The sequence below is a fragment of the Chrysemys picta genome, chromosome 17 (assembly GCF_011386835.1).
Source record: "Chrysemys picta bellii isolate R12L10 chromosome 17, ASM1138683v2, whole genome shotgun sequence".
NCBI classification, from domain to species: Eukaryota; Metazoa; Chordata; order Testudines; family Emydidae; genus Chrysemys; species Chrysemys picta.
The window spans coordinates 26827721-26854519 of record NC_088807.1 but is presented as its reverse complement, the minus strand read 5'-3'; the positions used below and the strand labels follow the sequence as shown (position 1 = coordinate 26854519).

Here is a 26799-nt window from a genome sequence, read left to right as displayed (position 1 = left end):
CGCCGTGGGGCAGGGAGCGGGGTGGGGGTGCTGGGCAGGGGACACTCTCCCCTGACAGGCAGGGCCGGGCAGCAGGGGGCGCTGTGCTGCCCGGTCTCCCATCCAAACTGTAAACTGGGCTTTCCCTGTGTGACGAACTGGGACTGTTCTTGCTGGGGTGTGGGAATGCTGACAGGGGAGTGTGACTAGGATGGTCTGCATCGGGGGATGGGAGTCGGCCCGAGGGAACATACCTGAGCTTGTAACATGAGAACCCAGGAGGGGGTTGGAGGTCAGGTGAGTCCGGGGCCCGGGAAACTGAACAAAGGCTGTGGGAGGGGTCGCTGAAGGGAGAGGGCTGGAAGCGAGCTGGAGAGATGGCTGGGAGACAGAGATGGCTCTGACCCCCCCCCCAAGGGGGGTGGGCTGGAATGCCCTGGGACCCCAAGCTGGACTTAACTGGGGGGGTCCTGTTGTCTGCGCCTGCAAGACCTGTCTTGGACTGTATTCCTGTCATCCAAATAAACCTTCTGCTTTACTGGCTGGCTGAGAGTCATGGTGAATCGCAGGAAGCCGGGGGTGCAGGGCCCTGAGTTCCCCAATACGCCGTGACAACTGGTGGCAGCGGTGGGATCTACTGCACCCCGTGGACGGCGCTTCCTGCAGTAAGTGACTGGGGAGCAGTAAAACGAAGGGGGATTGACGGGGACCAGGCGTGCTGAAGAGTGAGAGAGAGACGGTTATTACCCCTGGGAGTGTGTGACCAGCGAGAAGGACTTTTGCAGTAACAGGGTCCCCCGGGGGGATCGCAGCGAGTGGTCCCAGGGGCGGAGGAGTCTGCAGCTCGACCCTGGCAGAGAGGTGGTGACCTCGAGAAGGGCTGGCACACTAGGGGTCCCCCTGGGAACTGTGGGGAGCTGTGAGCACACAGGCCGGTGAGTGGCCAGCAGGAAGATGTATGCCAAGCGGCTTAAGAGCGACCTGGTGGAGCTGTGCAAGCAGAGGCAGCTGCGCATTGGGAGGCTCACCAAAGAACAGCTCATTGCCCGGCTGGAGGCGGAAGATCGCGCGAATGAACTGATCCCTGTGTCTCAGGGAAGCAGCCTGGCAAATGCAGCGCAGGCACCAGTGTCTGTCCCAGCTGGGAGTGGTCAGCCGGCTGCTGAGGGCTTCCCGAGACCCCTCCTTCCTATGCCTAGGGGAAGGGTGGGGAGGAGCCCAGCAAATACCGAAGGCGCCGTGACCCCCCCGGCCAGCAGGGGGTCCCCCCGGCGAAGCCCGCCGGCCAGCAGAGGATCCTCCCGGCGACGTTCGGCATCCGGGGAGCGGAATTGGCTGGAATGGGAGAAAGAGCTAAAACTGAGAGAGCTGGAGGATCGTGAACGACAGAGACAGCATGAACGGGAGGAGAAAGAGAGACAGCATCAGCGTGAAGAGAGACAGAGACAGCATGAACGGGAGGAGAATGAGAGACAGCATCAGCGTGAACGGGAGGAGAAAGAGAGACAGCATCAGCGTGAACGGGAGGAGAATGAGAGACAGAGACAGGAGAATGAGAGACAGCGTCAGCATGACCTGGAACTGGCGAGATTGAAGGGCAGCGAACCCCCGGCTGCGGTGAGTGAGGGGGGACCCAGGACTGCACGGAGCTTTGATAAGTGCATCATGGCCCCATACAAGGAGGGGGAGGACATGGATGACTTCCTGGAGGCCTTTGAGACGGCCTGCGAGCTGCACCGGGTTGATCCCGCGGACAGACTCCGGGTCCTTACCCCCTTACTGGACCCCAAATCCGTGGCATTGTACCGCCAACTGGGAGAGGCAGAGAAAGGGGACTACGAACTATTCAAAAAGGCCCTGCTACGAGAGTTTGGGCTGACTCCTGAGATGTACCGGGAAAGGTTCCGGAGTCAAGATAAAACCCCTGAGATCTCCTATTTGCAACTAGCCGTCCGCATGGAAAGATACGCCAGCAAGTGGGCTGGTGGGGCCCAGACGAAGGAGGACCTGATTAAACTGCTGGTACTGGAGCAACTGTATGGGCGGTGCCCATCCGACCTGAGGCTGTGGTTGGTGGACAGAAAGCCAGAGAACCCGCGACACGCCGGGCAGCTGGCTGATGAGTTTGTAAAGAGCCGGTCAGGGGGTGGCAGGGAGGAGCCCCAAAGGAACAGGCCCGCCGCGATGCAGAGAGAGAGTCACCCTGGGACCTCCCAAAGGGGGAATATGGGGGATCCCCTCCCACGGGGAAGGCCCAGCATCAGGGACAACCGACCGGCTCGAGGGGACCCACGGGACCTGAGCTGCTATTACTGCGGCCGAAGAGGCCACATTCGGGCCCAGTGCCCCAAGCTCAAGGACAGACTGAGCAGACCGAACCCGCACCGGGTTAACTTGGTAGAGGCCCAGACGGACGAGGGGCAGGCTTCCCACGCAAGAGGGGCTGGCAGCTTATCAACTGCTCAAGAGAGAGAAGGGCCCCCGGCCAGCTTCTCTGGAGGGCCAGATGCTCCGGATTCAAAGTTCTCCGTTTACAGGGTTGGCGCGGGGCTGTCCCTGCGGAGCGAGTGCCTTGTTCCCCTGGAGGTGGATGGGAAGAAAGTTTATGGATACTGGGACACGGGCGCAGAGGTGACACTGGCCCGGCCCGAGGTGGTGGCCCCAGATCGGGTGGTGCCCAACACCTTCCTGACCCTGACCGGGGTGGGCGGGACCCCATTTAAGGTTCCCGTAGCGAGGGTACACCTGAAATGGGGGGCCAAGGAGGGCCCCAAGGACGTGGGAGTGCACCACCATTTGCCCACTGAGGTGTTGATGGGGGGGGACCTAGAGGACTGGCCAAGCAGCCCCCAGACCGCCTTAGTTGTGACCCGCGGTCAGAGCCGGCGAGGGGCACTGCGCCCTGGCCTTGGGGGGGGTGCCTTGCCTGAGGCGCAGGACCCTAACCTGGTGGGGAGGGAACGCCCAGGGACGCGGCTCAGGGAGGCTGCAGCTTCGGACCCAGCGGGCGAGAAAGAGCAGGTGGCCATCCCCGTCCCAGCTGCTGAGTTCCAGGCCGAGCTACAGAGAGACCCCTCCTTGCGGAAGATAAGGGACCTGGCCGACCTCAATGCGGTACAGACCATGGGACGAGGTGGCCGGAAAAGGTTCCTGTGGGAGAAGGGGTTCCTGTACCGAGAATGGGCTCCCCCAGGGAAAATGGAGTCAGGGGGGATCAGGAGGCAGCTGGTGGTACCCCAGAAGTATCGCCGCCAGCTGCTGTGCCGGGCCCATGACATTCCCCTCTCAGGGCACCAGGGAACCTGGCGTACCCAGCAGAGGCTGCTACGGAGCTTTTACTGGCCTGGGGTCTTTGTTACTGTCCGACAGTACTGCGGATCCTGTGACCCCTGTCAGAGGGGGAGGAAGGCCTGGGACAAGGGGAAAACAGCTTTAGGACCCTTGCCCAGCATAGAGGAGCCTTTTCGGAGGGTGACCAAGGTAAAAAGGGCGGCTCTAAACCAAGAGAGCCCAAAGCACAGACCTCCAGACTGGAGCGCTGGGAGAAGACCACAGCCCAGTTGGAGCCCCAGAGGTATGGGGGTGGGAAAAGGGCACAGGCCGCATAAACCTTCCCACATGCGAACTGCGAGTGCCATCAAGCACCCCCAACCCAAGGGGGGGCGTGAAACTGGAGGGGCCTGGTGTAATTCTCACCAAGGAATGGGAGGGATGCGGGGGCATCCATGGGAACGGGGGTAGGTTCGAACTTCCCCAGGTCACTGGCTAAAGTGACCCTGCTCAGTTCGGTCTCGAAGGGGGGAGAGATGTGACGAACTGGGACTGTTCTTGCTGGGGTGTGGGAATGCTGACAGGGGAGTGTGACTAGGATGGTCTGCATCGGGGGATGGGAGTCGGCCCGAGGGAACATACCTGAGCTTGTAACATGAGAACCCAGGAGGGGGTTGGAGGTCAGGTGAGTCCGGGGCCCGGGAAACTGAACAAAGGCTGTGGGAGGGGTCGCTGAAGGGAGAGGGCTGGAAGCGAGCTGGAGAGATGGCTGGGAGACAGAGATGGCTCTGACCCCCCCCCCAAGGGGGGTGGGCTGGAATGCCCTGGGACCCCAAGCTGGACTTAACTGGGGGGGTCCTGTTGTCTGCGCCTGCAAGACCTGTCTTGGACTGTATTCCTGTCATCCAAATAAACCTTCTGCTTTACTGGCTGGCTGAGAGTCATGGTGAATCGCAGGAAGCCGGGGGTGCAGGGCCCTGAGTTCCCCAATACGCCGTGACACCCTGCTTAGCAGGGGCCTGGTTAGCCAGCTCCAGCTGCAGCTGACAGGTGTGGGGGGGTCCCAGGGGCGCTCCCCCTCCCCCTCCCCCACCTCTGTCCATTAACCTCCCATCAGCTGCCTGGCCGGAGAGCAGATGAATAATTAAAAATCAACAGGCACAGATGGTGCAAGCTCCAGGGGGAGCCCAGGGCCGGGCTGGCAGGGGCTGCGGGTCGGGAGTGAGGGGCACCGGCAGGGCTGGGGGGGGGGGGCAGGGCTGGGCTGGCAGGGGGCTGCGGGTCGGGAGTGAGGGGCACCGGCAGGGCTGGGGGGGGGGCAGGGCTGGGCTGGCAGGGGCTGCGGGTCGGGAGTGAGGGGCACCGGCGGGGCTGGGGGGCAGGGGCTGCGGGTCGGGAGTGAGGGTCGGGGGGGTCCAGGGCTGGGGGGCAGGGGCTGCGGGTCAGGAGTGAGGGTCGGGGGGGTCCAGGGCCGGGCTGGCAGGGGCTGCGGGTCAGGAGAGAGGGGCGCCGGCGGGGCTGGGGGGCTGGGCTGGGGGGCAGGGGCTGCAGGTCGGGAGTGAGGGTCAGGGGGGGTCCAGGGCTGGGGGGCAGGGGCTGCGGGTTGGGAGTGAGGGGCGCCAGCAGGGCTGGGGAGCCCAGGGCCGGGCTGGCAGGGGCTGCGGGTCGGGAGTGAGGGGCGCCGGCGGGGCTGGGGGGCAGGGGCTGCGGGTCGGGAGTGAGGGTCAGGGGGGTCCAGGGCTGGGGGGCAGGGGCTGCGGGTTGGGAGTGAGGGGCACCGGCAGGGCTGGGGAGCCCAGGGCCGGGCTGGTAGGGGCTGCGGGTCAGGAGTGAGGGTCGGGGGGGTCCAGGGCCGGGCTGGCAGGGGCTGCGGGTCGGGAGTGAGGGGAATGGGTGCCTGACTTCCTTTAAATCTTCCTTTAATTCCCCCTCCCCACCCGGTGCTGAAGGACCCATCACTTACTCATCCAGCTGACACCACGACATCTTTCACCTCCCTCCACCCCGCCCCCGCCCGCTTCTGAGGCAGATGCCAGAGGGGGGCCGGGCACGAGCCCCGAATCCATCCCGCCCCACGTGAGGCAGAGTGAAATCGCCCCCGTGAGCCATCCCAGCTCCAGCACCAGCAAGAAGCTCCCCCTTGGAGAGAAACTGCCCCTCTTCCCGACCTTCCTGACTTCGCCTCCTGGGCCCTAAGCCCCTTCTGCCATCAGCTTTTCCTGTTGTCCAGTGGTGGGAAGTTCCTCTGGATTGTCGAGCATCATGGTTCAGTCAGATTCAAACAGCAGCTTCTTATCCCGGCGTTTGGTGTTAGAACTCCCCCCTCCAGCCCTGCTCTGTTGGGAGGGGGGGGTCCGTGCAGGGCCTGGCATGATGGGGACACCCCAAGCTCTGTCGGGGGAGGCTCTGTGTGGCCCCCACCATGGTATATGAGCCCCCCCCAACACAATGGCCCAGTTGGGGGTGGTTAGTTTTTTCCCAGCACTTTAATTAGCAAAAGAAAAGTTAATTATAAAATGAACAGAGAAAACAGCTGCGTGGGAGCGGGGGAAGGGGTCTGTCCTGCTTCCCCCAAATCTTGGGGGGGGAGCTAGGCCCCACCTCCCCGAGCCCACACGCAGTACGACTATTTACACAGATATCGCGGGGGGGGGTTACACTGAAATTTCTTACACCCGGGACTAAATGTACACCGAACCCCCCTGAGACGCAATAAATTATTCAGTAATTAAGGCACCACGTCACCGGGAAAGGGGGCGCTGGGGAGGGGCTGGGGAGGGCAGTCCCTGGGTCAAGGGGGTGCTAGGGGAAGGGCTACGGAGGGGGTCTCTGGGCTGGGAGAACTGGGGGGGGGGCTGGGGAGGGGGGTCCCTGGGACATAGGTTAAATCTCCAATTCCCATTGTCACTGTCACCAACACAAGAGGCAAATTCCAACAGCTATTTGGGGGGTGCTGTACAGGGGGGAGGTGGGGAGCTCCTTTCAGCTGCTGGCCTGGGGGTGCATTGGGGGGGTCATACAGTACTGGGGGGCTGTACAGTTTTGGGGGTGGGGGTCTGGTATTGGGGTGGAAAGGGGGGTCATTGCTCCAGCCCAGCCCGATCCGCCCCCCAGCCCTGTCCCCCCGTCACACACCCCCATTGCCACCAGCGGCCCCTCTGGGTTATTGCTACGAGGCCCGATCCCGGTGGCATTGGGGGGATCCCCCCAAAAGTCAGCCTGCCCCTGAGCCAGGGGTCGAAGGTCACATTGTCTCGGAGGAGGTCGAAGGTCACGTCACCCCGGAGGTCGAAGGTCGCACTGGCTGGCCATGGGGCCAGCCCCCCTCAGCTGTTGGTGGAGACCAAGGCGATGACCTGCTCCAGTCGCTGGCGCAGCCGCTGCTTCCGGCAGCTCCCGTCCCGCTCCAGCGCCGTCAGCACCTGCGGGCGAGGGGCAGGGTCGGGGCACCGGGGGGGTCTCACCTCCCGTCCCGTGTGCTGGCAGAGCTCGCCCAGCGCCGGGCGGGGGGAGCAGTGGGGTGGGGACTCGCCCAGCACCTGGCGGGGTTGGTGGGACTGGGGGGCGGGGGGGCAGTGGGAACTGGGGGGCAGTGGGACAGGGGGAGCAGGGGGAACTGGGGGCAGTGGGGTGGGGACTGAGGGGCGCTGGCGGGGCTGGGAGGGCAGGGGCTGCGGGTCGGGAGTGAGGGGCACTGGCAGAGCAGGGGAGCCCAGGGCCGGGCTGGGAGGGGCTGCGGGTCTGGGGCTGCGGGTGGGACTGGGGGGCAGGGGGAGCAGGGGGAACTGGTGGGCAGTGGGGTGGGGACTTGCCCAGCGCCAGGCAGGATTGGTGGGACAGTGGGGCGGGGGCTCCTCCAGCGCTGGGCGGGGTTGGCGGGTCTCACCTCCTGGCGGTAGCGCCCCACGTACTGGTAGAGCTCGCCCAGCGCCCCCAGGGTGTTGAACTCCCCGGCGTGGAGCCGCGACTGCTCCCCGAGGTAGGCGTCCATGTCTTGATCGCTGATGGGCGCCATCCTGGCGATGTCCCGGTAGTACCTGGGGGGCAGAGGTGAGGGGGGGCAGGGTCACCTCCCCCCATTGCTCTTTCCCCCCACGGCCCCGTTACTCCCTCCCCCCGCATCCCGGCGCCCCTCCCCTCACTGTCCCCCCACGGCCCTGTTACCCCTTCTACCCCCCAACCCCTGTATCCTGATGCCCCTCCCCCACCTCTCCCCCCATGAGGGAGCCCCCTGCGTCGGCCACTCCCCCCAACCCTCCTGCTCATCACAGCCCCTCCCCTGCCCCCCACTCTGCCCTGCAGTGTGCCCCCAGCTCTCGCTGCCCCCTCACTCTGCCCCCTGCCTGGCTCCCCCCACTCACCGCTCCACCCAGCCGCGGTAGCCGGGCAGGTCCTTGGCATAGAGCAGTTTGGTGGAGGGCGAGTCCTTGCCCAGGCGCTGGGGCGACGTGGAACATGAGTCCATGAACGTCTGGGCCACCACGGAGAGACACGCGTCCGTGATGCTGCTCTTGTGCACGTCGAACACGAACTGCGGGTTCTTGATCACGTTCACCCAGAACCGCAGGGGCAGGCTGGGGAGATGGGGGTCAGAGAGTGCCAGAGACCCACCCCCCCGGCACCCCGAGCCCCCCCATGGCCCTCCCCACCCCCCCAACACCCTGATCACGTTCACCCAGAACCGCAGGGGCAGGCAGGGGAGATGGGGGTCAGAGAGTGCCAGAGACCCCCCCCCGGCACCCCGAGCCCCCCCATGGCCCTCCCCAGCCCCCCCAACACCCTGATCACGTTCACCCAGAACCGCAGGGGCAGGCGGGGGAGATGGGGGTCAGAGAGTGCCAGAGACCCACCCCCCCGGCACCCCGAGCCCCCCCATGGCCCTCCCCAGCCCCCCCAACACCCTGATCACGTTCACCCAGAACCGCAGGGGCAGGCGGGGGGGGGGGTCAGAGCCCCCGAGCCCCTCCAGGGGTCTCACCAGTTGCTCTTCCAGGTGTGCCGCACGTCGGGGTCGCTGATCTGGCGCCGATCCGCCTGCTCGTCCAGGAAGTCGAACATGTACTTGATGGGCAGGGGCAGGGCGCTGGCTCGGTGTGCCGTGCTGAACAGCGTCTCGAACAGGTCATCCACGAACTTCTGCAGCGTGCCCTGGGGGCGCCGGGGGTCAGTCTGGCCCGGGCCCCCCTGCCACACATGGCCCCGCCCCACCCCGCCCCCCGCATGGCCCCCCAGCCCTGAGGCCTGGCCCAGCCCCCCTGCACAGCCCCTGGCCCCCGATCCCCCAGCACAGCCCCTGGACCCTGCCCCCACACCCCAATTCCCCTCACCCCAGGACATGACCCCAGGTCCCTGCACCCCGTACCTTGGTGGCCAGGAGCCGGGTGAGGTAGATCTCCGACACCATCTTGCTGCCACCCTCCTTGGGGTCGCCCAGCGGGTCGTGGCTGCGGACGAGGTGCCAGAGCCGGGTGCCCCCGTCGCGCTCGGGGCTCAGCATGGGGGCGCGGGAGCGCAGGCTGTCGGGGCTGCTGGATGGCCGCAGGAGGCTCTCTGGGGCGGGGGGACGGGTCATGGGGAGGCATCGGAGCCCAGAGCCCCCTCCGCCCCCTCCCTGCCCATCCAGCAGCATGGGGGAGGCCATTTTGACTACCCCCCCAACCAGTCTGGATGGGATAAGGGGCTGGGGGGGATCAGGGCGGGTCTTCTGATTGGGGCAGGTAGGGCCCGGGGGGGTAGGGGCTTAACAAGGTGTCTGGGATGTGGGGGACAGCCACTCCCCCCAGCTTCCCAAGTCCCAGCCCCACCCTCCCACAAGACCATGTTGCTCTAGGGCAGCTAGGGTGACCAGATGTCCCAATTTTATAGGGACAGTCCTGATGTTTGGGTCTTTTTCTTATCTAGGCTCCTATTACCCCCCACTCCCCTCCCGATTTTTCACACTTGATGTCTGGTCACCCTAAGGGCAGCACACGCCCCCTGTCATGTGTGGAGGGGTTGGTCTCTGTGGGGCAGGCAGGGGGGTCCCTTGAGGGGTCCAGGGGGCCTTACCGTAGCGGCTCAGGGAGCGGCTGAAGGTGCAGGAGTTCGGCAGGTTGCACCCCGAGACCTGCCGGGGCGCCAGGGCCACCTTGGAGCCATCGGTCACCTGGGGGAGAGGCAGCAGGTGAGGGGGGGGCAGGGCCATGGGGGGCTGTCTGAGGACGATGGGGGGTGCCTGCCCCAGGGCGCTGCTGCAATTCCAGGCAGGGTGTGGGGTAGGGATGGAGGTGTAGGGCCATGGGGGGGGGCAGTGAGGGGGCCCTATGTGGGGGCCTGTCCCAGGTGGTAGGGCCCTACCGCATTGACACATTTCCATTTGGGGTGTGGATGGGGGGGGGAGCAGGAGGTTATGGGAGGAGCGGGGGGCTCTGGGAAAGCAATGGGGAGAGCAGGGGCTTGGCGGCAGTGGGGGACTCTGGGGGGGGTCCCTGCCCCACCTGGTAGAGCCCCAGCATATTGAACTGCTTCCAGTTGAGGTGTGGATGGGGAGCAGGGAGCTACAGGGTGGGCTGGGGGGCAGTGGGGGGCAGCTCTGGGGGTTCCCTGCCCCACCTGGTAGTGCCCCAGTGTGTTGAGCTGTTTCCAGTCGCCCTCAATGCGGCTCGTGGCATCCTCGTCCTGCAGGAGGGTTCGGCTCGACCGGCCCTGGCGCCACTCTGGGAACGGGGTGTGTGTCAGACCCCCAAATACAGCCCCACCCCCATCAAACGCCCCTTGGGCAGCAACACCTGCCCCCCACCCCCCCGAGGCAGCCTTGTGCCCCGAGCCTCCCCCCCTTGCACCTTCTATATACCCCACGGCCCTCTGAGCCCCAAACCCCATTACCCCTTCCCCAGTGCCCCCCCCCGCATTCTCACCTCGGTGTTGTCAGCCCGGGGGCACTGGGAACGGGGGACCCCCCCTGTGCCCCCCATCTCCCCCGTACCCAGCTCTGTGTCGTTGGCCCGGGGGCGCTGGGAACGGGGGACCCCCCTGTGCCCCCATCTCCCCCGTACCCTGCTCCGTGTCATCAGCCCAGGGGCGCTGGGAACAGGGACCCCGCCCGTGCCCCCCATTGTCCCCGTACCCAGCTCCGTGTTGTCAGCCCGGGGGTGCTGGGAACAGGGACCCCCCCGTGCCCCCTATCTCCCCCGTACCCAGCTCCGTGTCATCAGCCCGGGGGCGCTGGGAATGGGGGACCCCCCTGTACACAGCATCCAGCAGCTTCTCCTTGGCCTGGGTGACGGTGTCGCAGTTCAGCACCTTCACGGGCACCTCGGGGCCACCAGGGGGGTCAGGGCTGGCACAGTACAGCGTCTGGGGGGGATGGCAGGTCAGGGGGGGTCCCTTCAGTCTGAGTCCCCCTCTCCCAGGGTAGGAGTCACCCCCTGCCCTCCCCTCCCCCCTCTTCCAGTCCCCACCCCCTGGAGTTTCTAGCAGAGGTGTGACTCGGTTTCTCCACCCCTGGACTTTGCTCCCTCCCTGGGGGAGTGACCCATGGGTGGGGGAATGACACATGCCCGGAGCCCCCCAAAGTGATTCCCCCCCAGTGTTGGGTGCCAGGGGGCAAATGGGATTTTGGGGGGCTGCTGGAGATGCAGACAGGGGGACACAGGGTCGGAGGAGGGCCCCCAGCCCCCCTAGGAGATGCGTGGGGGCCAGAGAGGTCACTCTCCAGGGTTCCGATAACAGCTGGGGCATGGCCCAGCGCCTGGGCAAATGGGGTCCCCCAGCCTGACCCCCCTCCTGCCCCCTGCCCCCAGCTGACCAGGGTCTTGTAGTCGATCTGCTGGCGGATGAGTTTGTCCTCGCTCAGCGAGTACCGCGCCTCCCCCGTCACCGCGTCCATCGGCCCCTTCTCCATCTGCTGCTTGATGGCACAGAACAGCAGGAACAGCGGCTCCCCGGCACACTCCTGGGGGGGCATTACTGCTGAGAACCCAGGCGTCCGGGCTTCCAGTCCCCCCTGCTCTAACCACCAGCCCCCCTCCCCTCCCAGAGCTGGGGAGAGAACCCAGGAGTCCTGGCTCCCAGCCCCCCCTGCTCTAACCACCAGAGCCCGCTCCCCTCCCAGAGCCGGGGAGAGAACCCAGGAGTCCTGGCTCCCAGCCCCCCTGCTCTAACCTCCAGCCCCCACTCCCCTCCCAGAGCCGGGGAGAGAACCCAGGAGTCCTGGCTCCCAGCCCCCCCTGCTCTAACCACCAGCCCCCCTCCCCTCCCAGAGCCAGGAGAGAACCCAGGTGTCCGGGGCGGGGCTCCCAGCCCCCACCCCTCTCTCACCTTCAGGAACCGATGCAGCAGGAAGGTGAACCAGTTTGTCAGCATCTTCTCAGCCACCGACTCCGTCCTGGGGGAGGGAGAGACCGGGGACCCAGGAGTCCGGGTTACTGTGGGTCACGGGGGGCGGTTCCTGGGCGGGGTCTCACCTGGAGAGCACATGGCTCGGCAGGTTCCCTGTGGCAGGATGGGGGCCTGGGGAATGGGGGTTCCGGGGGTTCTGGGGGTTCAGGGGAACAGAGGAGATCTTGGGAGCACAGAACAGCAGGAACAGCGGCTCCCGGGCGCACTCCTGGGGGGGCCTTACTGCTGAGAACCCAGGTGTCCGGGCTTGGAGGGTCCCAGGGAAACAGGGGGTCCCGGGCAATCCCGGGGGTGTCAGGGAGGTCCCAGGGGAACGGGGGGAGGGGTCCCAGGGGGTTTGGGGGCTCCCCAGGCCTCACCTGCGCAGCAGCAGCTTGGGATGGGCCCGGTTCTGCAGATTCTTCTCGATGAGGTCGGCCAGCAATTGCTTGAGGACGCCGGTGGCGTAGTCCAGCCGGCCCTGCAGGGCCACCAGCGTGAGGGAGGCCACGGCCCCCCGGTCCCGCATGGAGAACCCGCGCTGCCCCTCCAGCGCGTGGATGAAGGTCAGCAGGAAGGGCCGGCAGTGCAGGAGCTGCCCGAAGAGCCGCAGGCCCCGCTCTGCCCCGGGGGGCGCCTGGGGGGGGCACGGGGTGAGATACAGTCCCCCCCGCCCAGCCCCCGCTCTGCCCCCCAGTCGCCCCAGCCCAGCCTAGAGCCCGCTCTGCCTCCCAGTCGCCCCAGCCCAACCTCCCGCTCTGCCCCCCGCCTATATCCACCCTCCGGCTCCGCCCCCCAGCCCAGCCCTCCTCTCTGCCCCCCACTGTGCTCCCCAGTCCCCCTGTTCTTCCCCCCAGCCCAGCCCCCGCTCTGCTCTGCAGCCCACCCTGGCCCGGCCCCCACTCACGTGGCCATGGCGCAGCATGGGGGGCTCCTCGCCGGGGAACAGCACCCGCAGGGCGTACGTCCGATAGTCCAGGAACGGGATCTTCACCCCGTCCAAGTTGTTCGTCAGCTCGTTGATGTCGGTCTGCAGCTCTGCAAAGGCTGGGGGAGGGCGGGAGGGTCAGGGGGGGACACCCGACCCTGCCCTTCTCCCATGCAGGGGCAACCGCTCGCCCTCCATCCCAACGTCTCCTGCCCCCCAACTCAGCACCTGCCTAGCACCACAGCAGGACCCCCCAGCCCCACCCTCCCTGTGCTCCTGACCCCCAGCCCAGCCCCCTCATCTTAGCCCCCTCTGCCCAGAGCCCCAGCCCCTCTCCCAGTCCCCCCTTCCTCCTAATCCATACCCAGGGACCCCTCTGCCTCCATCCCTCCCCCACCCCAGCATGCGTCCCCCTCCTTCCCTGCACTCCAGCCCCCCAGTCCAACCCCCTAGCCCCCCACTCTCCCTGCGCTTCAACACCCCTCCCCGCCCCCCAGCCTCACCCTCCTTGCACTCCAGACCCCCAGTCCAACCCCCACACTCTCCCTGCACTCCAGCCCCCCAGTCCAACACCCCAGCCCCCCCACTCTCCCTGCGCTTCAACCTCCCAGTCCAACTCCCAGCCCCCACACTCTCTCTGCACTTCAACACCCCAGTCCAACCCCCTCTCTGCGCTCCTGCCCCCCCTCCCCGCCCCCCAGCCTCACCCTCCCTGCGCTTCAACCCCCCCAGTCCAACCCCCCAGCCCCCCCACTCTCCCTGCGCTTCAACCCCCCAGTCCAACCCCCTCTCTGCGCTCCTGCCCCCCTCCTCACCCCCAACCTCACCCTCCCTGCACTCCAGCCTCCCAGTCCAACCCCCCAGCCCTCCCCACTCTCCCTGCACTTCAACCCCCCTGTCCAACCCCCTCTCTGTGCTCCTGCCCCCCCTCCCTGCCCCCCAGCCTCACCCTCCTTGCACTCCAGCGCGACCCGTGACTCCAGATTGTCCATCTGCAGTTGCAACCGCTTGAGGGTCCGGTCGGCGTCGCGGGTCTTGCGCTTGTAGGCAACCAGCACCCCGATAATGGCAAGGAGCAGCAGGGACCCCCCCACGCCCAGCCCCACCAGCGCCCCCAGGGGCAGGGCCGCCTCGGGGTAGATGTGCAGGGAGCCGGGAGAGAAGGACAGGCCCCCCACCAGGATCTGGAACGAGGGGAGGGAGCGGAGGTTAGATGGGGGGCGCCCCCCAACTTCCCAGGAACAACCCCCCCAGAATGTGGGACGGGAGAATCGGGGGCACCTCCCCCCACATTTTGCCCCCCCCAGATCTGCAATGGGGGGTACAAATTCCCCCCTGGATCTGATGAGACAACCCCCTCCCAGCCCCCCCACTCAATCTGTCCCCCTCGAACGCACCCCACATATGTAACCTCCCCCCAGAGCTCCCCAAGAGGGACTGCTCACCCCCCAGCCCCCGTGATCTCTGATCCACCCCGTGTCCCGCCCCCACACCACAGAGCAAGGGGCTGCCCCCGCCACAGAACACGTGCCCCCAACCCCACCCCCTGGGGGAGCCCCTGGCCGTGCCCCCCTTCCCCCCAGCAACGCACCGTGACTGGCTGCTCCCCTGTCTGGCTGGGCGAGTCACAGAGCAGCTGGGTCTCTGACACCGTCAGGGCGCAGGGCTCCCCCCCAATCAGCACAGTGTAGTTCAGACGGGCCCCCCCAGCGGCCGCCGGGATCAGGTTCCTGCCCTGGGGGGTGGGACAGTGAAAGGGGGAGGGAGATTGGACCCAGCGTCCGGGCCAGACAGAGCACCAGTGGTGCCCCTCACTCCTGATCCGCAGCCCCCTGCTAGCCCAGCCCTGCCCCACCCAGCCCTGCCGGTGCCCCTCACTCCTGACCCGCAGCCCTGCTAAGCCCCCCTTCCCCCCATACCTTGAGGACAATGTGGGAGCCGGGTTTCACCTCCAGCACCCCCGCAGGGCCGAAGGGCTCGACCTGGGGGTCGGGGTAGTAGGTGAAGGCCGAGCGGTTGAGGGTTCGAGCCGCCTGGACGTGGTCCAGCAGGAAGCCGAATTCGTCAGGGGAGGCCCCCCCCGCAGGCAGCTCCCGCCCCCCCGGCACAATGCCGGGCGCCTGGCACAGCATGAGGGAGTCATTCAGCACCCGGCAGCTCTGGGGGGAGGCAGAGGGTCAGTGGAGATGGCTGGGAACGGGGGTGGGGGGTGACAGGACTCCAGCAGGGTCAGCGTGTTGGGTGGTTCAGCAACCCAGCAGGGGCGGCCAGGAATGGGGGGGGGCAGCATGTCGGGGGATTCCATGGGGTACAAGCCGGGGGAGTCTGATCGGGGGGGGCAGCAGGGAGAAGTTTTGGGTCTGTCAGTTCGGGTGGGGAAGGGGGGTGGGTTGCAGGAAACTGTCCCGTCCCCCCCCGAAACTGTCCCCACTTCCCCCCACCCCGCTCAGATCCCCCGTCCCCAACTGACGGACCCCCCGCCGCGTCCCCTTCCCCCCACCCCACTCAGATCCCCCGTCCCCAACTGACGGACCCCCCACCACCTCCCCTTCCCCCCACCCCACTCAGATCCCCCATCCCCAGCGGACAGGCCCCCCGCCGCCTCCCCTTCCCCCCACCCCACTCAGATCCCCCGTCCCCAGCGGACGGGCCCCCCGCCGCGTCCCCTTCCCCTCATCCCAGCCCCCCGCCCTCGCTCCCCCCGGCCATGGGGGCATGACTCACGTTGACGGTTTCGACGCCCCCGTACAGGGCTCGGACACGCGGCTCCTGGATGCTCAGCAGGCGGGTCCCAGTCACTGTCAGGCTGGTGCTGCCGCTGGAGGGGGGGGAGATGTCAGCCCCCCAGGGGGACGCAGCTTGGTGGGGGGTGAGGGCTGGCATGGGGGGGTGGCCCTTTGGCCATGTCCTTCCCCCGCGCCACAGCTACCCTCTGCCCTGCCCCCCCACGGCTACCCTGCGCCCTGCTCGGATGCCGGGGACCCCGCCCAGCCCGGCTCAGTGCCAGCACTGGGATGCTCATCCCAGGCCAAACGCCGGGTCCCAGCCAGGCTGGGGTCGGAGGCTGCGGGGCTGAGACGAAGTGGGACTGTTCGTAATGGTTTCTCTGAATACTGTGTGGGTGCCTCAGTTTCCCCTATGCAGTTCTTAATCTAGCTGGTGGGATCAGGGGGTGGGATTGGTGCAGAGCCCTGGGGGCCTGTCTCCTGGGCCCCCCCCGCAAGGTGCCAGCTGAAGGTGCTGGAGAACAAAGGGATCAGGAGGGGACAAAGGCCAGAGGAGGGGTCGGGGGGGCTGGAGAGTTTCAGTTTGGAGCTGACTGGGGAAGGGGAGGGAGCCCCAGGGCTGGGGTCTAAGCTCCCTGCCCCCCAAGATGGACCTGACTGAGGGGTCCTGTTGTCTGTCCCTACAAGCTCTGGTTTAGCCTGTTCCTGTCATCTAATAAACCTCTGTGTCCCCGGCGGGCTGAGAGTCACAACTGACTGCGGAGTGGGGGGGTAGGACCCCCTGGCCGTCTCAGGACCCCGCCCGGGCAACTCGCTGTGGGGGCGCACGGAGGGGCATATGCTGAATGCTCCGAGGAGAGACCCAGGAGGTGAAGCCGTGTGAGCTTCTCACTCTGGAGACAGTCTGCTCCGAGAGAGGAGACTCCCCCAGAGTCCTGGCTGGCTGCGTAGGGAGCAGGTCCAGAGCATCGCCCGGGGACCCTGTGACAGGGGGACTGGTCTGCGCCGGCGGGCAGGTTCTGCAGCTCGTCCCCCTGGCTGAGCAGGGCCCCGTGGGGAGCAGAGCCCGAGTGTGGGGTGAATGGAACAACATGGCCTGAGGCGACGGCCCAGGACCAGAACTGGGACCAAAACCGGGACCGAACGGAGCCCCCTGGCCCCACGTGTGGTGCACCCCGCTGGCCACGGGCTATGTGAACCTATTTCACAGCAGGCCGGGAGTGTGGGGAGGGGGACGGGGTGCAGGGAGGCACCGGGCGGGGGGGTTGGCAGGGGTGTGGGGGCTGGGAGTATGGGGATGTGGAGGGGGATGGGGCACAGGGGGGCAGGTGGGCGCAGCTGGGGGGGTCAGCAGGGGGCTGTGTGGGGGTGAGGGGGATGGGGCACAGGAGGGGGGGCAGTGGGGGTCTCTTACTTGACGATGCTCCATTGGGGCTCGATGTGGGTCACCACCGGATCGGGGGTATAGCGGAAGATCAGGATGGGGGGGCTGGCGGTGCCATTGGGAGGCTCAGGGGGGGCCAGGCTGGCACGGTCGATGCAGACACTGAGGGGGGCCGGACCAGGGCCCAGCGTGGACGGGGGGGTCATGCAGACGATTTCCTCAGGCCCCCTCCTACCGGTAAAGGGAAAGTGAGAGACCCCCACAAATTCCCCACTGCCTCACATCTCCCCAGTGAGCCCTGACCTACCCACCCCCCTCCCAACATCCCCCGCCACACCCAACCCGCCCCATCTCTCTGCTCCCCCCACCCCCTCATCCATACCCCCCCACCCCCATCTCTCTGCTCCCCCCATCCCCTCATCCATATCCTCCCCACCCCCCCCACCCCTGGCCCCCCCAGTACCTGAGCAGCTGGCAGGGTGCCCCCTGCAATGAGATGTTGACGCTGCTGCCGGCGTCCAGATGGGTCCCAGTGAGGGTGACGCGGGTCCCCCCTGACACCGGCCCTCCCCCAGGGTTCAGTCCCCGCAGCCTGGGGGTCTGGGGCGGGAGACAGCAGTTATGGGGGTAAATGCACACAGAGCCCCCCTCCCCTCCCCTCCCGCCCCCCACAGCCCCCCATGGGCCACCCCCAGCCCCTCCCACCCCCCACAACTCTCCATGACCCGCAGCTACCCTGCTCCCCCCACAGACCCCCATAGGCCACCCCCAGCCCCCACAGACCCACATGACCCACAGCTACCCCCTCCCCCCACATACTCCCATGGGCCACCCCCAGCCCCTCCCTCCCCCCACAAACCCCCATGACCTGCAGCTACCCCCTCCCCCCACAGACCCCCATGGGCCACCCCCAGCCCCTCCCACCCCCCACAACTCCCCATGACCCACAGCCATTCCCTCCCCCCACAGACCCCCATAAGCCACCCCCAGCCCCCCACAGCCCCACATGACCCGCAGCTACCCCCTCCCCCCACAGACTCCCATGGGCCACCGACAGCCCCTCCCTCCCCCCACAAACCCCCATGACCTGCAGCTACCCCCTCCCCCCACAGACCCCCATGGGCCACCCCCAGCCCCTCCCACCCCCCACAACTCCCCATGACCCACAGCCATTCCCTCCCCCCACAGACCCCCATAAGCCACCCCCAGCCCCCCACAGCCCCACATGACCCGCAGCTACCCCCTCCCCCCACAGACTCCCATGGGCCACCGACAGCCCCCACAGCCCCCCATGCCCCATCCCCCCCAGAATTCCCTCTCTCAGGGAGGCCCTGCCCCAGTACCACGAAGGTGAAGGGGTTCGGGGAGTGGGCCCGGTAGTCGGTACCACAGTCGCCCACACAGATCTCCACGGGGCCGGGCGGGGGATCGGGCACCAGCGACTCCTCCATCTCGCACACCAGCCTGGGGGGGACACGGGGGTCAGCCCCCTGGCTCCTGCCTCCCCAGCTCCCATGTACCAGTCCCCCGCCCAACCCCCCCAGCTCCCGCCCGATCAAACACGTCCCCCCGACCCCCCCCTGCGTCCCAGCTCCCCCCCGCCCGACCCCCCCAGCTCTAGCCCGATCAAACATGTGTCCCCGACCCCCCCTGCATCCCGGCTCCCCCCGCCCGACCCCCCAGCTGCTGCCCAAACACGTCCCCCCTGACCCCTCCTGCGTCCCAACTCCCCCCGCCCGACCCCCAAGCTCCTGCCCGAATCTGTCCCCCCCGATCCCCCCTGCGTCCCAGCTCTCCAGCCCGACCCCCCCAGCTTCCGCCCTATCAAACACGTCCCCCCGACCCCCCCTGCGTCCCAGCTCCCCTGCCCGACCCCCGCAGCTCCCGACCGATCAAACATGTCCCCCCGATCCCCCCTGCGTCCCAGCTTCCCCCACCCGACCCCCCCAGCTCCCACCCAATCAAACACGTCCCCGCCCGACCCCCCTTGCGTCCCAGCTCCCGTCCGATCAAACACGTCCCCCCGAACTCCCCTGCGTCCCAGCTCCCCCCGCCCGACCCCCCAGCTCCCGCCTGATCAAACACATCCCCCCTGCATCCCACCTCCGCCCGCCCGACCCCCCCAGCTCCCGCCCGATCAAACACATCCCCCCTGCATCCCACCTCTGCCCGCCCGACCCCCCCAGCTCCCGCCCGATCAAACATGTCCCCCCGACCTCCCCTGCGTCCCAGCTCCCCCCGCCTGCCCCCCCAGCTCCCGCCCGATCAAACACATCCCCCCGACCCCCCCTGCGTCCCAGCTCCCCCCGCCCGACCCCACCTGACATCCCCCTCCTCCCCCTCTCCGCACTGCCCCGCTCACCTCTGGGCGGGGACGTACTGGCTGGGCAGCGAGTTGCAGCGCACGCCGGCCACACGCACCGCGACCTCGTGAAACTGCAGCCCCAGGTTCTCACCCTCGACCGTCACCCGCGTGCCGCCCTCCTTGGGCCCCGCCACCGGCACCACCTGGGGGAGCCCAGGGGAGTCAGTGGGGCAAAGACCCCCCGCCTCCGCCCGGGCCCCCAAACCACACAACCCCCCCCCAGGTGAGGGGGCAGAGCTGGGGGGTGTCCACAGCAGAGATGGGGCCTGGCCGCAGTTGGGGAGTGGGTTCCAGTGGGGTGGGTGCATAGGGCTGGCTGGTCTGGGGGGCCCCCATTACCAGGGCGCTGTGGGGGGGCTGTTACCTTGGAGCCCCGGGGAGGGGGCTGTTACTGGGATGCTGCGGTTAGGGGGCAGTTACCTGAGTAACGAGGGGGGAGGCGTTACCCAGGCGATGTGTGTGTGGGGTTACCTGGGTGATGCGAGGGTGGCTGCAGCGAGCCCCGCGCCGGCCGGGGGGCACCCAGTTGAGTTTGGGGGCTGGGCATTGGGCGCGCAGGAGGCAGCGTCGCTCGGCCAGGCACCAGCCACACTCATAGCGTGGGTCAGAGCGGAGACAGAGCCCACAGCTGGGGCGCTGGGCTGGGCACTTGTATAGCAGGGCTGGGGGGAGAGGGAGGGGTCAGAGACAGGCAGCCCTCCTGCCCCCCACCCCCACCCCCACCCCCTGCCCTCCACACACCCTTCCCCGTGACACTCCCCCTGCCCCCCAGCCCCCAACACCCCTCCCCCGGGCACTGCCCTCCCCACCCCCTTCCCCATTACCCAGCCCCCCCTGCCCCCTCAGGGCGCAGCCCCCTGGACCTTTGAAGCCGGGGGGCTGGTCGATGGGGAAGTCGCTGTCCCAGACGACGGAGAAGTCCACAGGCAGCTCCCCAACTGCGTCGCCCTCGTACCAGTACTAGGGAGAGAACGGGGGGTCAGAGCAGGGCAGTGGAGGGGGTGAGGTATAGACAGGGAGGTGAGGTGCATGGAGAGCCACAGGGGAGCAGCCTCACCCCCCAACCCTGGGGCTGAGCAGGGACAGAACAACAGAACCACAAAGGGTTAAAAGGAGGTACCAAGGCATCTCCTAGCAACAGAGATGGCAACTGTCATGTCGCCTAGCAACAGAGCATCCCCCCTACAAGGGGTGAAACATCAAACACATCCTGCCCCCCCCCAGCCCTGCCGGTGCCCCTCACTCCCAACCCGCAGCCCCTGCCCGCCCCCAGCCCCGACCTGCAGCCCAGCTCAGACATTTACAAGCGGTTCCTTAACCCCAGCACGTCCTGGCTGTGGGCCTGCAGCCAGCGGGGAGCTGATGGCTGGGGGGAGGGGAGGGGGTGTCTGGCACTGGGCCCTGGCACAGAGCCCATGGGGTTAGAGACCTCCCAGCCGCCCTTCCCCCTCCCAGCCAGCCAGCTTTCTCCCACCCTCCCAGGGGTCTGGCTGAACCCAGCTTGAATGCCCCTCCCCCATCGCCGGGGCCAGGACACACAGGCTGACCCCCCCCACACACACACACACAAATGGGTGCTCAGAAGGGGGAGGGGGGGAGGTGCAGGGGGTGTCACCACGGTGCTCTGGCTCCGCATGTGGCTGGGGAGCAAAGGGAGCTGGGCTGGCGGGGTCCAGGCCGGGGGGCTGGCGGAGGGGCAGGGGGGTCCAGGCCGGGGGTTCTTGGGGGCCTAGCGGGGAGGCAGGGGGTCCAGGCCGGGGGGCTGGCGGAGGGGCAGGGGGGTCCAGGCCGGGGGTTCTTGGGGGCCTAGCGGGGGGGCGGGGGTCCAGGCCAGGGGGCTAGTGGGGGGGCAGGGGGGTCCAGGCCGGGGGTTCTTGGGGGCCTAGCGGGGGGGCAGTGGGTCCAGGCTGGGGGGCTGGCAGGGGGCAGGGGGTCCAGGCCAGGGGCCTAGCGGGGGGGCAGGGGGTTCAGGCCGGGGGGCTCACCGAGGTGTTCTGACACTGCACGCTGCTGGAGTTGAAGCGCACGGCTGGGACCCGCTGGCGCCGCCCCTGCACGGCAAAGACGCACTCGTAGTTCTTCTGGCCCGACTGCGGCTGTGGCAGGTTCTTGGCCCGGAGCGTGATCGGCTGCAGCACCCCCACCGGGATCAGGATCTCGCCCGCCGGCAGCAGCTCCGGGCAGCCCTGGGGAGACAGAGTCATGGGGGCCTCGCCTGGGGAGAGCCGGGAGAACCCAGGAGTCCGGGCTCCCAGGCCCCCCCAGCGCCAGGGGATGGAGCTGGAGATGCAGGATCCTGGATCTCTGGGAGCTGCCATGGCAACCGCGGCTGCTTAATTGTTACTTGGTGGGGGAGGGGCTGCTCTTTTTTTGTGGAGGGGACATTGGCAATAAAGGAAAGGAGTCCCCAGAGCCATTTCCTCCCACCCCTGCACCCGCCCCAGCCCTGCCGATGCCCCTCACTCCCGACCCGCAGCCCCTGCTAGCCCGGCCTTGGGCTCCCCCCTTGTCAGATGCTGATTATAGGGAAGTGGCTCAGAGACTCCTGACTGGGGGGGGGGAAGCATGAGGGGGGCAGCGACAGCTAGTTTCCCCTCCCCCCAGTCCCCAGGGCCCCATTGCCTGGCCCTGGGCGTTGTCTGCGGCCGCTACTCCAAACCGCAGCCCCGGCACTATCAATTATCCCGACCACAGGGCATCGCCTGGCGCATCGATCCAGCCGGGGTCCCCCCGCCCCATCGATCCTGCCACAGCCAATTACACTCCATTAGGGGCAGCCAGCCGCATGGTCTGACATCTGCCACCCCTCCCCCTCCACAGCTGGGATCCAGCTCAAAGCGCAGATATGCAGCTGGCTCTGGGGTGGAGCAGGGGCTGTTACCAGGGCCCCCTTGCCTGGTGCCAGGACATGGCCCCTATGGGGTGGGGCCGGCAGACGGTTATCCAGGGACCCCTCGCCCAGTGCCGAGATGTGTCTGGCTCTGGGGTGGGGCAGGGGGCTGGTTACACAGGGACCCACCTCAGCGGTGCTGACCCGCCCCTCGGCAAAAGCGCACTCCCGGGGATCATGGGTGCAGACGTGCCGATATTTGCACCACTGGCAGGCGAACTGGCTCCTCACGCAGGACAGACACCTGGGGAGGGCAGCAAAGGGTTAATGGGGGGGTGAATCTCTCCCTCCCCCACCCGACTGACCCCCATGCCCCAGATGTCAGAGCCCCCCCCACCCCTTCCCAGACCCATTGTTCCCCTGCGGCCAGGGACAATGCTGGCACCACTGCCCCTCCCCCGCCCCCTGGTGTTTACATGGGGGAAAGGGGGGAGGGGATTCTATTACCTGGGCCCCAGCAAGGAGCCATCTGCCCCCCACCGAGCGAGAGACACAGAGAGAGCCCCCTGAGTGCGAGGGGGCTGCGGGTCGGGAGTAAGGGGCAGGGCCGGGGGCTGCGGGTTGGGAGTGAGGGGCAGGGCTGGGAGTGAGGGGCGCCAGCGGGGCCGGGGGCTGCGGGTCGGGAGTGAGGGGCAGGGCCGGGGGCTGCGGGTCGGGAGTGAGGGGCGCCGGCGGAGACGGGGGCTGCGGGTCAGGAGTGAGGGGCAGGGCTGGGGGCTGCGGGTCGGGAGTGAGGGGCGCCGGCGGGGCCGGGGGCTGCGGGTCAGGAGTGAGGGGCACCGGCGGGGCCGGGGGCTGCGGGCTGGGAGTGAGGGGCAGGGCTGGGGGCTGCGGGTCGGGAGTGAGAGGCGCCGGTGGGGCCGGGGGCTGCGGGTCGGGAGTGAGGGGCGCCGGCGGGGCCGGGGGCTGCGGGCTGGGAGTGAGGGGCGCCGGCGGGGCCGGGCGCTGCGGGCTGGGAGTGAGGGGCAGGGCTGGGGGCTGTGGGTCGGGAGTGAGGGGCAGGGCTGGGGGCTGCGGGTCAGGAGTGAGGGGCGCCGGCGGGGCCAGGGGCTGCGGGCTGGGAGTGAGGGGTGCCAGCGGGGCCGGGGGCTGCGGGCTGGGAGTGAGGGGCGCCGGCGGGGCCAGGGGCTGCGGGTCGGGAGTGAGGGGCAGGGCTGGGGGCTGCGGATCGGGAGTGAGTGGCGCCGGTGGGGCCGGGGGCTGCGGGCTGGGAGTGAGGGGTGCCAGCGGGGCCGGGGGCTGCAGGTCGGGAGTAAGGGGCGGGGCCGGGGGCTGCGGGTCAGGAGTGAGGGGCGCCGGCGGGGCCGGGGGCTGCGGGTCGGGAGTGAGGGGCAGGGCTGGGGGCTGCGGGTCAGGAGTGAGGGGCGCCGGCGGGGCCGGGGGCTGCGGGCTGGGAGTGAGGGGCACCGGCGGGGCCAGGGGCTGCGGGCTGGGAGTGAGGGGTGCCAGCGGGGGGGACTCACGACGGGAGGAGGCTGCAGTTGTAGAAGACGAAGTCAGCGCCAGCAAAGTCCATCATGGTCTCAAGCGAGCGAAGCTGAAGCCGCACGGAGCGAGCGTCACCTGTGGGGGCCAGGGGGACAGCGTCATGGGGGGCAGGGCTGAACCCCCCCAGTAGGGAGACACACACACCCCCGGTCTATGACCCCTACCCCCAAATGTGTTCCTGACCTTTGCCCTCTGCCCTCCCCTGTCACCCTGGCCCTGACCTTTGCCCTTTGCACTCTCCTGCCCACCCCCCCACACTCACCATGGGGGCCAGTACCGGGGGGCAGCTCCCTGGGGGTGGGTGACTGGCAGCGGATGAGGCCCCCGGGTAGCACCTCGGCCTTGCTCTGCCCCAGGCCCTCGAAGGAGCAGGTCACGCCGGGCCCCAGGTCCGGGAGGTTCTGCACGGTCAGCTGCAGCTAGAGCCCCAGAGAGACAGGGTTAGAGCCGGGGGGCCGGGGTCCCCCCAGGGGCCTAGAGACAGGGGGCAGGATCCCCCCAGAGATGGGGGGTTGGAGATGTGGGGCGTAGTCCCCCCAGAGTTGGGGGGTTGGAGATGTGGGGTGTAGTCCCCCCAGAGAAGGGGTTAGAGATGTGGGATGGGTTCCCCCCAGAGTTGGGGGGTTGGAGATGGGGGGCATGGTCCCCCCCAGATATGGTGGTTAGTGATGGGTGTCGGGGTACCATCCCCTCCCTCCCCAGAGACACGGGGGGGCTGTTCACCTCTATCCCCCCATCTCCCAAGCAGGCCCGAGGTGCCCGGCCCCGCACTCACCAGGACGCTGGTCGAGGTGACTGAGATGTTATTGGGCTCCACGAGCAACCGGGGGCAGGGGCCCGGCACGGCCGCGAACCGCTGCAACTCCAGCGCCCGCGGACACTCGCTCTCCCGGCAGCACCTGGGGGGGGTGGGTGGGGGGGGTCAGGCACAGACTGGGAACCCCCAGGTCTGCTCCCCACTCGCTGTGCCGGGCAGGCAATGTCACAGGGGAGCTCACAGCGCTGGGGGAGGGGCAGCCCAGGGAGCTCATTACCCAGCCAGTGGCTTCCAACCCCAGAGGCCTCGTTAGTGCAGGATCCTGGGGAGTTCCGGTGCCAGGAGCCCCTCACCTGCCGGGGGGGGCTGCGGGTCGGGGAGTGAGGGGCACAGACAGGGGGCCAGGGCTGGGCTAGCAGGGATCTGTGGGTTCAGGAGTGAGGCGCACAGACGGGGGGGCAGGGCTGGGCTAGCAGGGATCTGTGCGTTCAGGAGTGAGGTGCACAGACGGGGGGGCAGGGCTGGGCTAGCAGCGGGCTGTGGGTTTGGGAGTGAGGCGCACAGATGAGGGGGCAGGGCTGGGCTAGCAGGGATCTGTGGGTTCGGGAGTGAGGGGCACAGACGGGGGGGGGGCAGGGCTGGGCTAGCAGGGATCTGTGGGTTCGGGAGTGAGGTGCACAGACGGGGGGGCAGGGCTGGGCTAGCAGGGATCTGTGGGTCGGGAGTGAGGGGCACAGATGGGGGGCAGGGCTGGGCTAGCAGCAGGCTGTGGGTTTGGGAGTGAGGCGCACAGATGAGGGGGCAGGGCTGGGCTAGCAGGGATCTGTGGGTTCGGGAGTGAGGGGCACAGACGGGGGGGGGGCAGGGCTGGGCTAGCAGGGATCTGTGGGTTCGGGAGTGAGGTGCACAGACGGGGGGGCAGGGCTGGGCTAGCAGGGATCTGTGGGTCGGGAGTGAGGGGCACAGACGGGGGGCAGGGCCTGGGCTAGCAGGGGGGCTGCGGGTCGGGAGTGAGGCGCACAGACGGGGGCAGGGCTGGGCTAGCAGGGATCTGCGGGTCGGGAGTGAGGGGCACAGATGAGGGGGGGCAGGGCTGGGCTAGCAGGGGGCTGCGGGTCGGGAGTGAGGGGCACAGACGGGGGCAGGGCTGGGCTAGCAGGGGGCTGGGGGTCGGGAGTGAGGGGCACAGATGAGGGGGCAGGGCTGGGCTAGCAGGGGGCTGTGGGTTCGGGAGTGAGGGGCACAGACGGGGGGGGCAGAGCTGGGCTAGCAGGGGGCTGCAGGTCGAGAGTGAGGGGCACCAGCAGAACTCAGGGGGAGTTGGGGGGGGCTGAGCTCTGCTCCGCCTGGGGGGTTGTGGGGGCCTCACCTCGAGTGTCTATATTGAGCCGGGAGGTCAGATTCTGGCAGAGGTTGGGGGGAGTTACAGGGCGGGGGGCTGCTCCATCTCCTCCCCCTACTGAGACGGGGTGGGGGAGGGGCCCTGAACAGGGCCAAGCTGGGGGGCGATTGCTAATTTATTACATGTTCCCAGGTTAGAGCTGCCAGCTCCAGTCACCGCCTCCCCAACCCTCGGTGTCTCCTCCCCCCACCCCCAGACTTTCCACACACCCACCCCGCTGTGCGCCCCCCCCCCCACTGCTCTGGGCCAGGGTTTAATAGGATGAAGTGCTTGGGACTCCGATAAGGGAAGGGGGGGGCTTGGCCAGGAGCTTGCGGGGAGGGGGGAGCCACATTCCTCCAACAGGCCAGAGACCCCCCAGCACACACGGGGGAGGGACCCTGGCTAGGCTGGGAGCCAGGACTCCTGGGTTCTCTCCCCGGCTCTGGGAGGGGAGTGGGGGCTGGTGGGTTAGAGCAGGGGGGGGCTGGGAGCCAGGACTCCTGGGTTCTCTCCCGGCTTCAAGGGTGTCTCACCGGTTGTGCAGGACACACCAGCCGCAGTGGGGGTCCCCAGAGCCCAGGCAGGCGTCACACGCCGGGTACTGGCCACAGGTCTCCACCGGCAGCCGCACGACCTGTGGAGGGGAGGGGTTAGCGTCTGGGGTGATAGACCAAACCTCCTCCCCTATAGCAGCCCCTCCCAGATACTCCCCCGACATCGCCTGCCCATCTTCCCTCCTCCACCTCAGGCCCCAGCCCCCTTGGCCCCCTTCCTCCTGCCCCCCTTTCCCCCAACCTCAGCCCCCCGGAGCCAGGGGGCCCACTGCCTGCTGCCCCCTCTTCTTCCCCAGCTCCCTCGCAGCCCCACCTCTCCGCGGCTCAGCAGGTAAAGGTGTCTCTGGTCTGGGCTGAGCTCCATGTCCCGCAGCAGGGGCTGCCCGGGGGTCACTGGCACCGGACTCGTACAGATGGGCGTCCTGGGGGCCGTCTACCCCGCACCTGGGGGGGGAGCTGTGAGAGAGAGATGCCCCCAGCCCCCCGAGTCCCCAGCCCCACCTGAGCCACTTCCCTCGACCCCCCGAACCCCGCACCTCTGCACTGGCCCCCCATGTTCAGCAGCATGCAAGGGGGCCCCACAAGGAGGTGTGGGGGGAGGGGAGACCAGCATTGGTGTCTCCCCCCACCTGCCCAGCCGCCCCCTCCCCTGTTACCCTCCAGCCCAGAGGTTCAGCCCCACCCCACACCAGGCAGGCTCAACGATCCCTTTCATC

The 26799-nt window shown here is 68.1% G+C and overlaps 1 protein-coding gene across 4 annotated transcripts; it reads right to left on the bottom strand.

The window, feature by feature from the left end:
• Positions 1 to 5716: 5716 nt before the first annotated feature.
• PLXNA3 (plexin A3) lies at positions 5717 to 26554 on the bottom strand. Of its 4 annotated transcripts, none has more exons than XM_065571254.1 (29): positions 26397 to 26554; positions 26063 to 26163; positions 24164 to 24287; positions 23651 to 23807; positions 23364 to 23463; positions 22030 to 22144; positions 20996 to 21196; positions 19874 to 19970; positions 19482 to 19672; positions 19008 to 19153; positions 17989 to 18109; positions 17109 to 17245; positions 16676 to 16876; positions 15260 to 15353; positions 14455 to 14694; positions 14127 to 14270; positions 13485 to 13719; positions 12515 to 12654; positions 11988 to 12244; positions 11548 to 11614; positions 11036 to 11182; positions 10425 to 10584; positions 9841 to 9944; positions 9298 to 9394; positions 8612 to 8799; positions 8228 to 8397; positions 7611 to 7823; positions 7136 to 7286; positions 5717 to 6671 (listed from the first exon to the last, which is right to left on the bottom strand). In XM_065571254.1, the coding sequence occupies exons 1-29, from the start codon at positions 26445 to 26447 to the stop codon at positions 6576 to 6578; spliced, it is 4245 nt and encodes a 1414-aa protein (XP_065427326.1). In that variant the 5' UTR covers positions 26448 to 26554; the 3' UTR covers positions 5717 to 6575. The 4 variants fall into 4 exon arrangements, with proteins under 4 accessions (XP_065427326.1, XP_065427327.1, XP_065427328.1 ...); XM_065571255.1 differs by having other exon boundaries at positions 8228 to 8385; XM_065571256.1 differs by having other exon boundaries at positions 17109 to 17131.
• Between the last annotated feature and the right edge of the window lie 245 nt (positions 26555 to 26799).

Coding starts and splice junctions, on each gene's coding strand:
- PLXNA3 (XM_065571254.1), bottom strand. CDS start 26,447: ATGGAGCTCAGCCCAGACCAGAGACACCTTTACCTGCTGAGCCGCGGA. Junction 19,154..19,481: donor GCCACCCTCGCATCACCCAG/GTAACCCCACAC, acceptor GGGCTCCCCCAG/GTGGTGCCGGTGGCGGGGCC. Junction 12,245..12,514: donor CCATGCTGCGCCATGGCCAC/GTGAGTGGGGGC, acceptor TGCCCCCCCCAG/GCGCCCCCCGGGGCAGAGCG.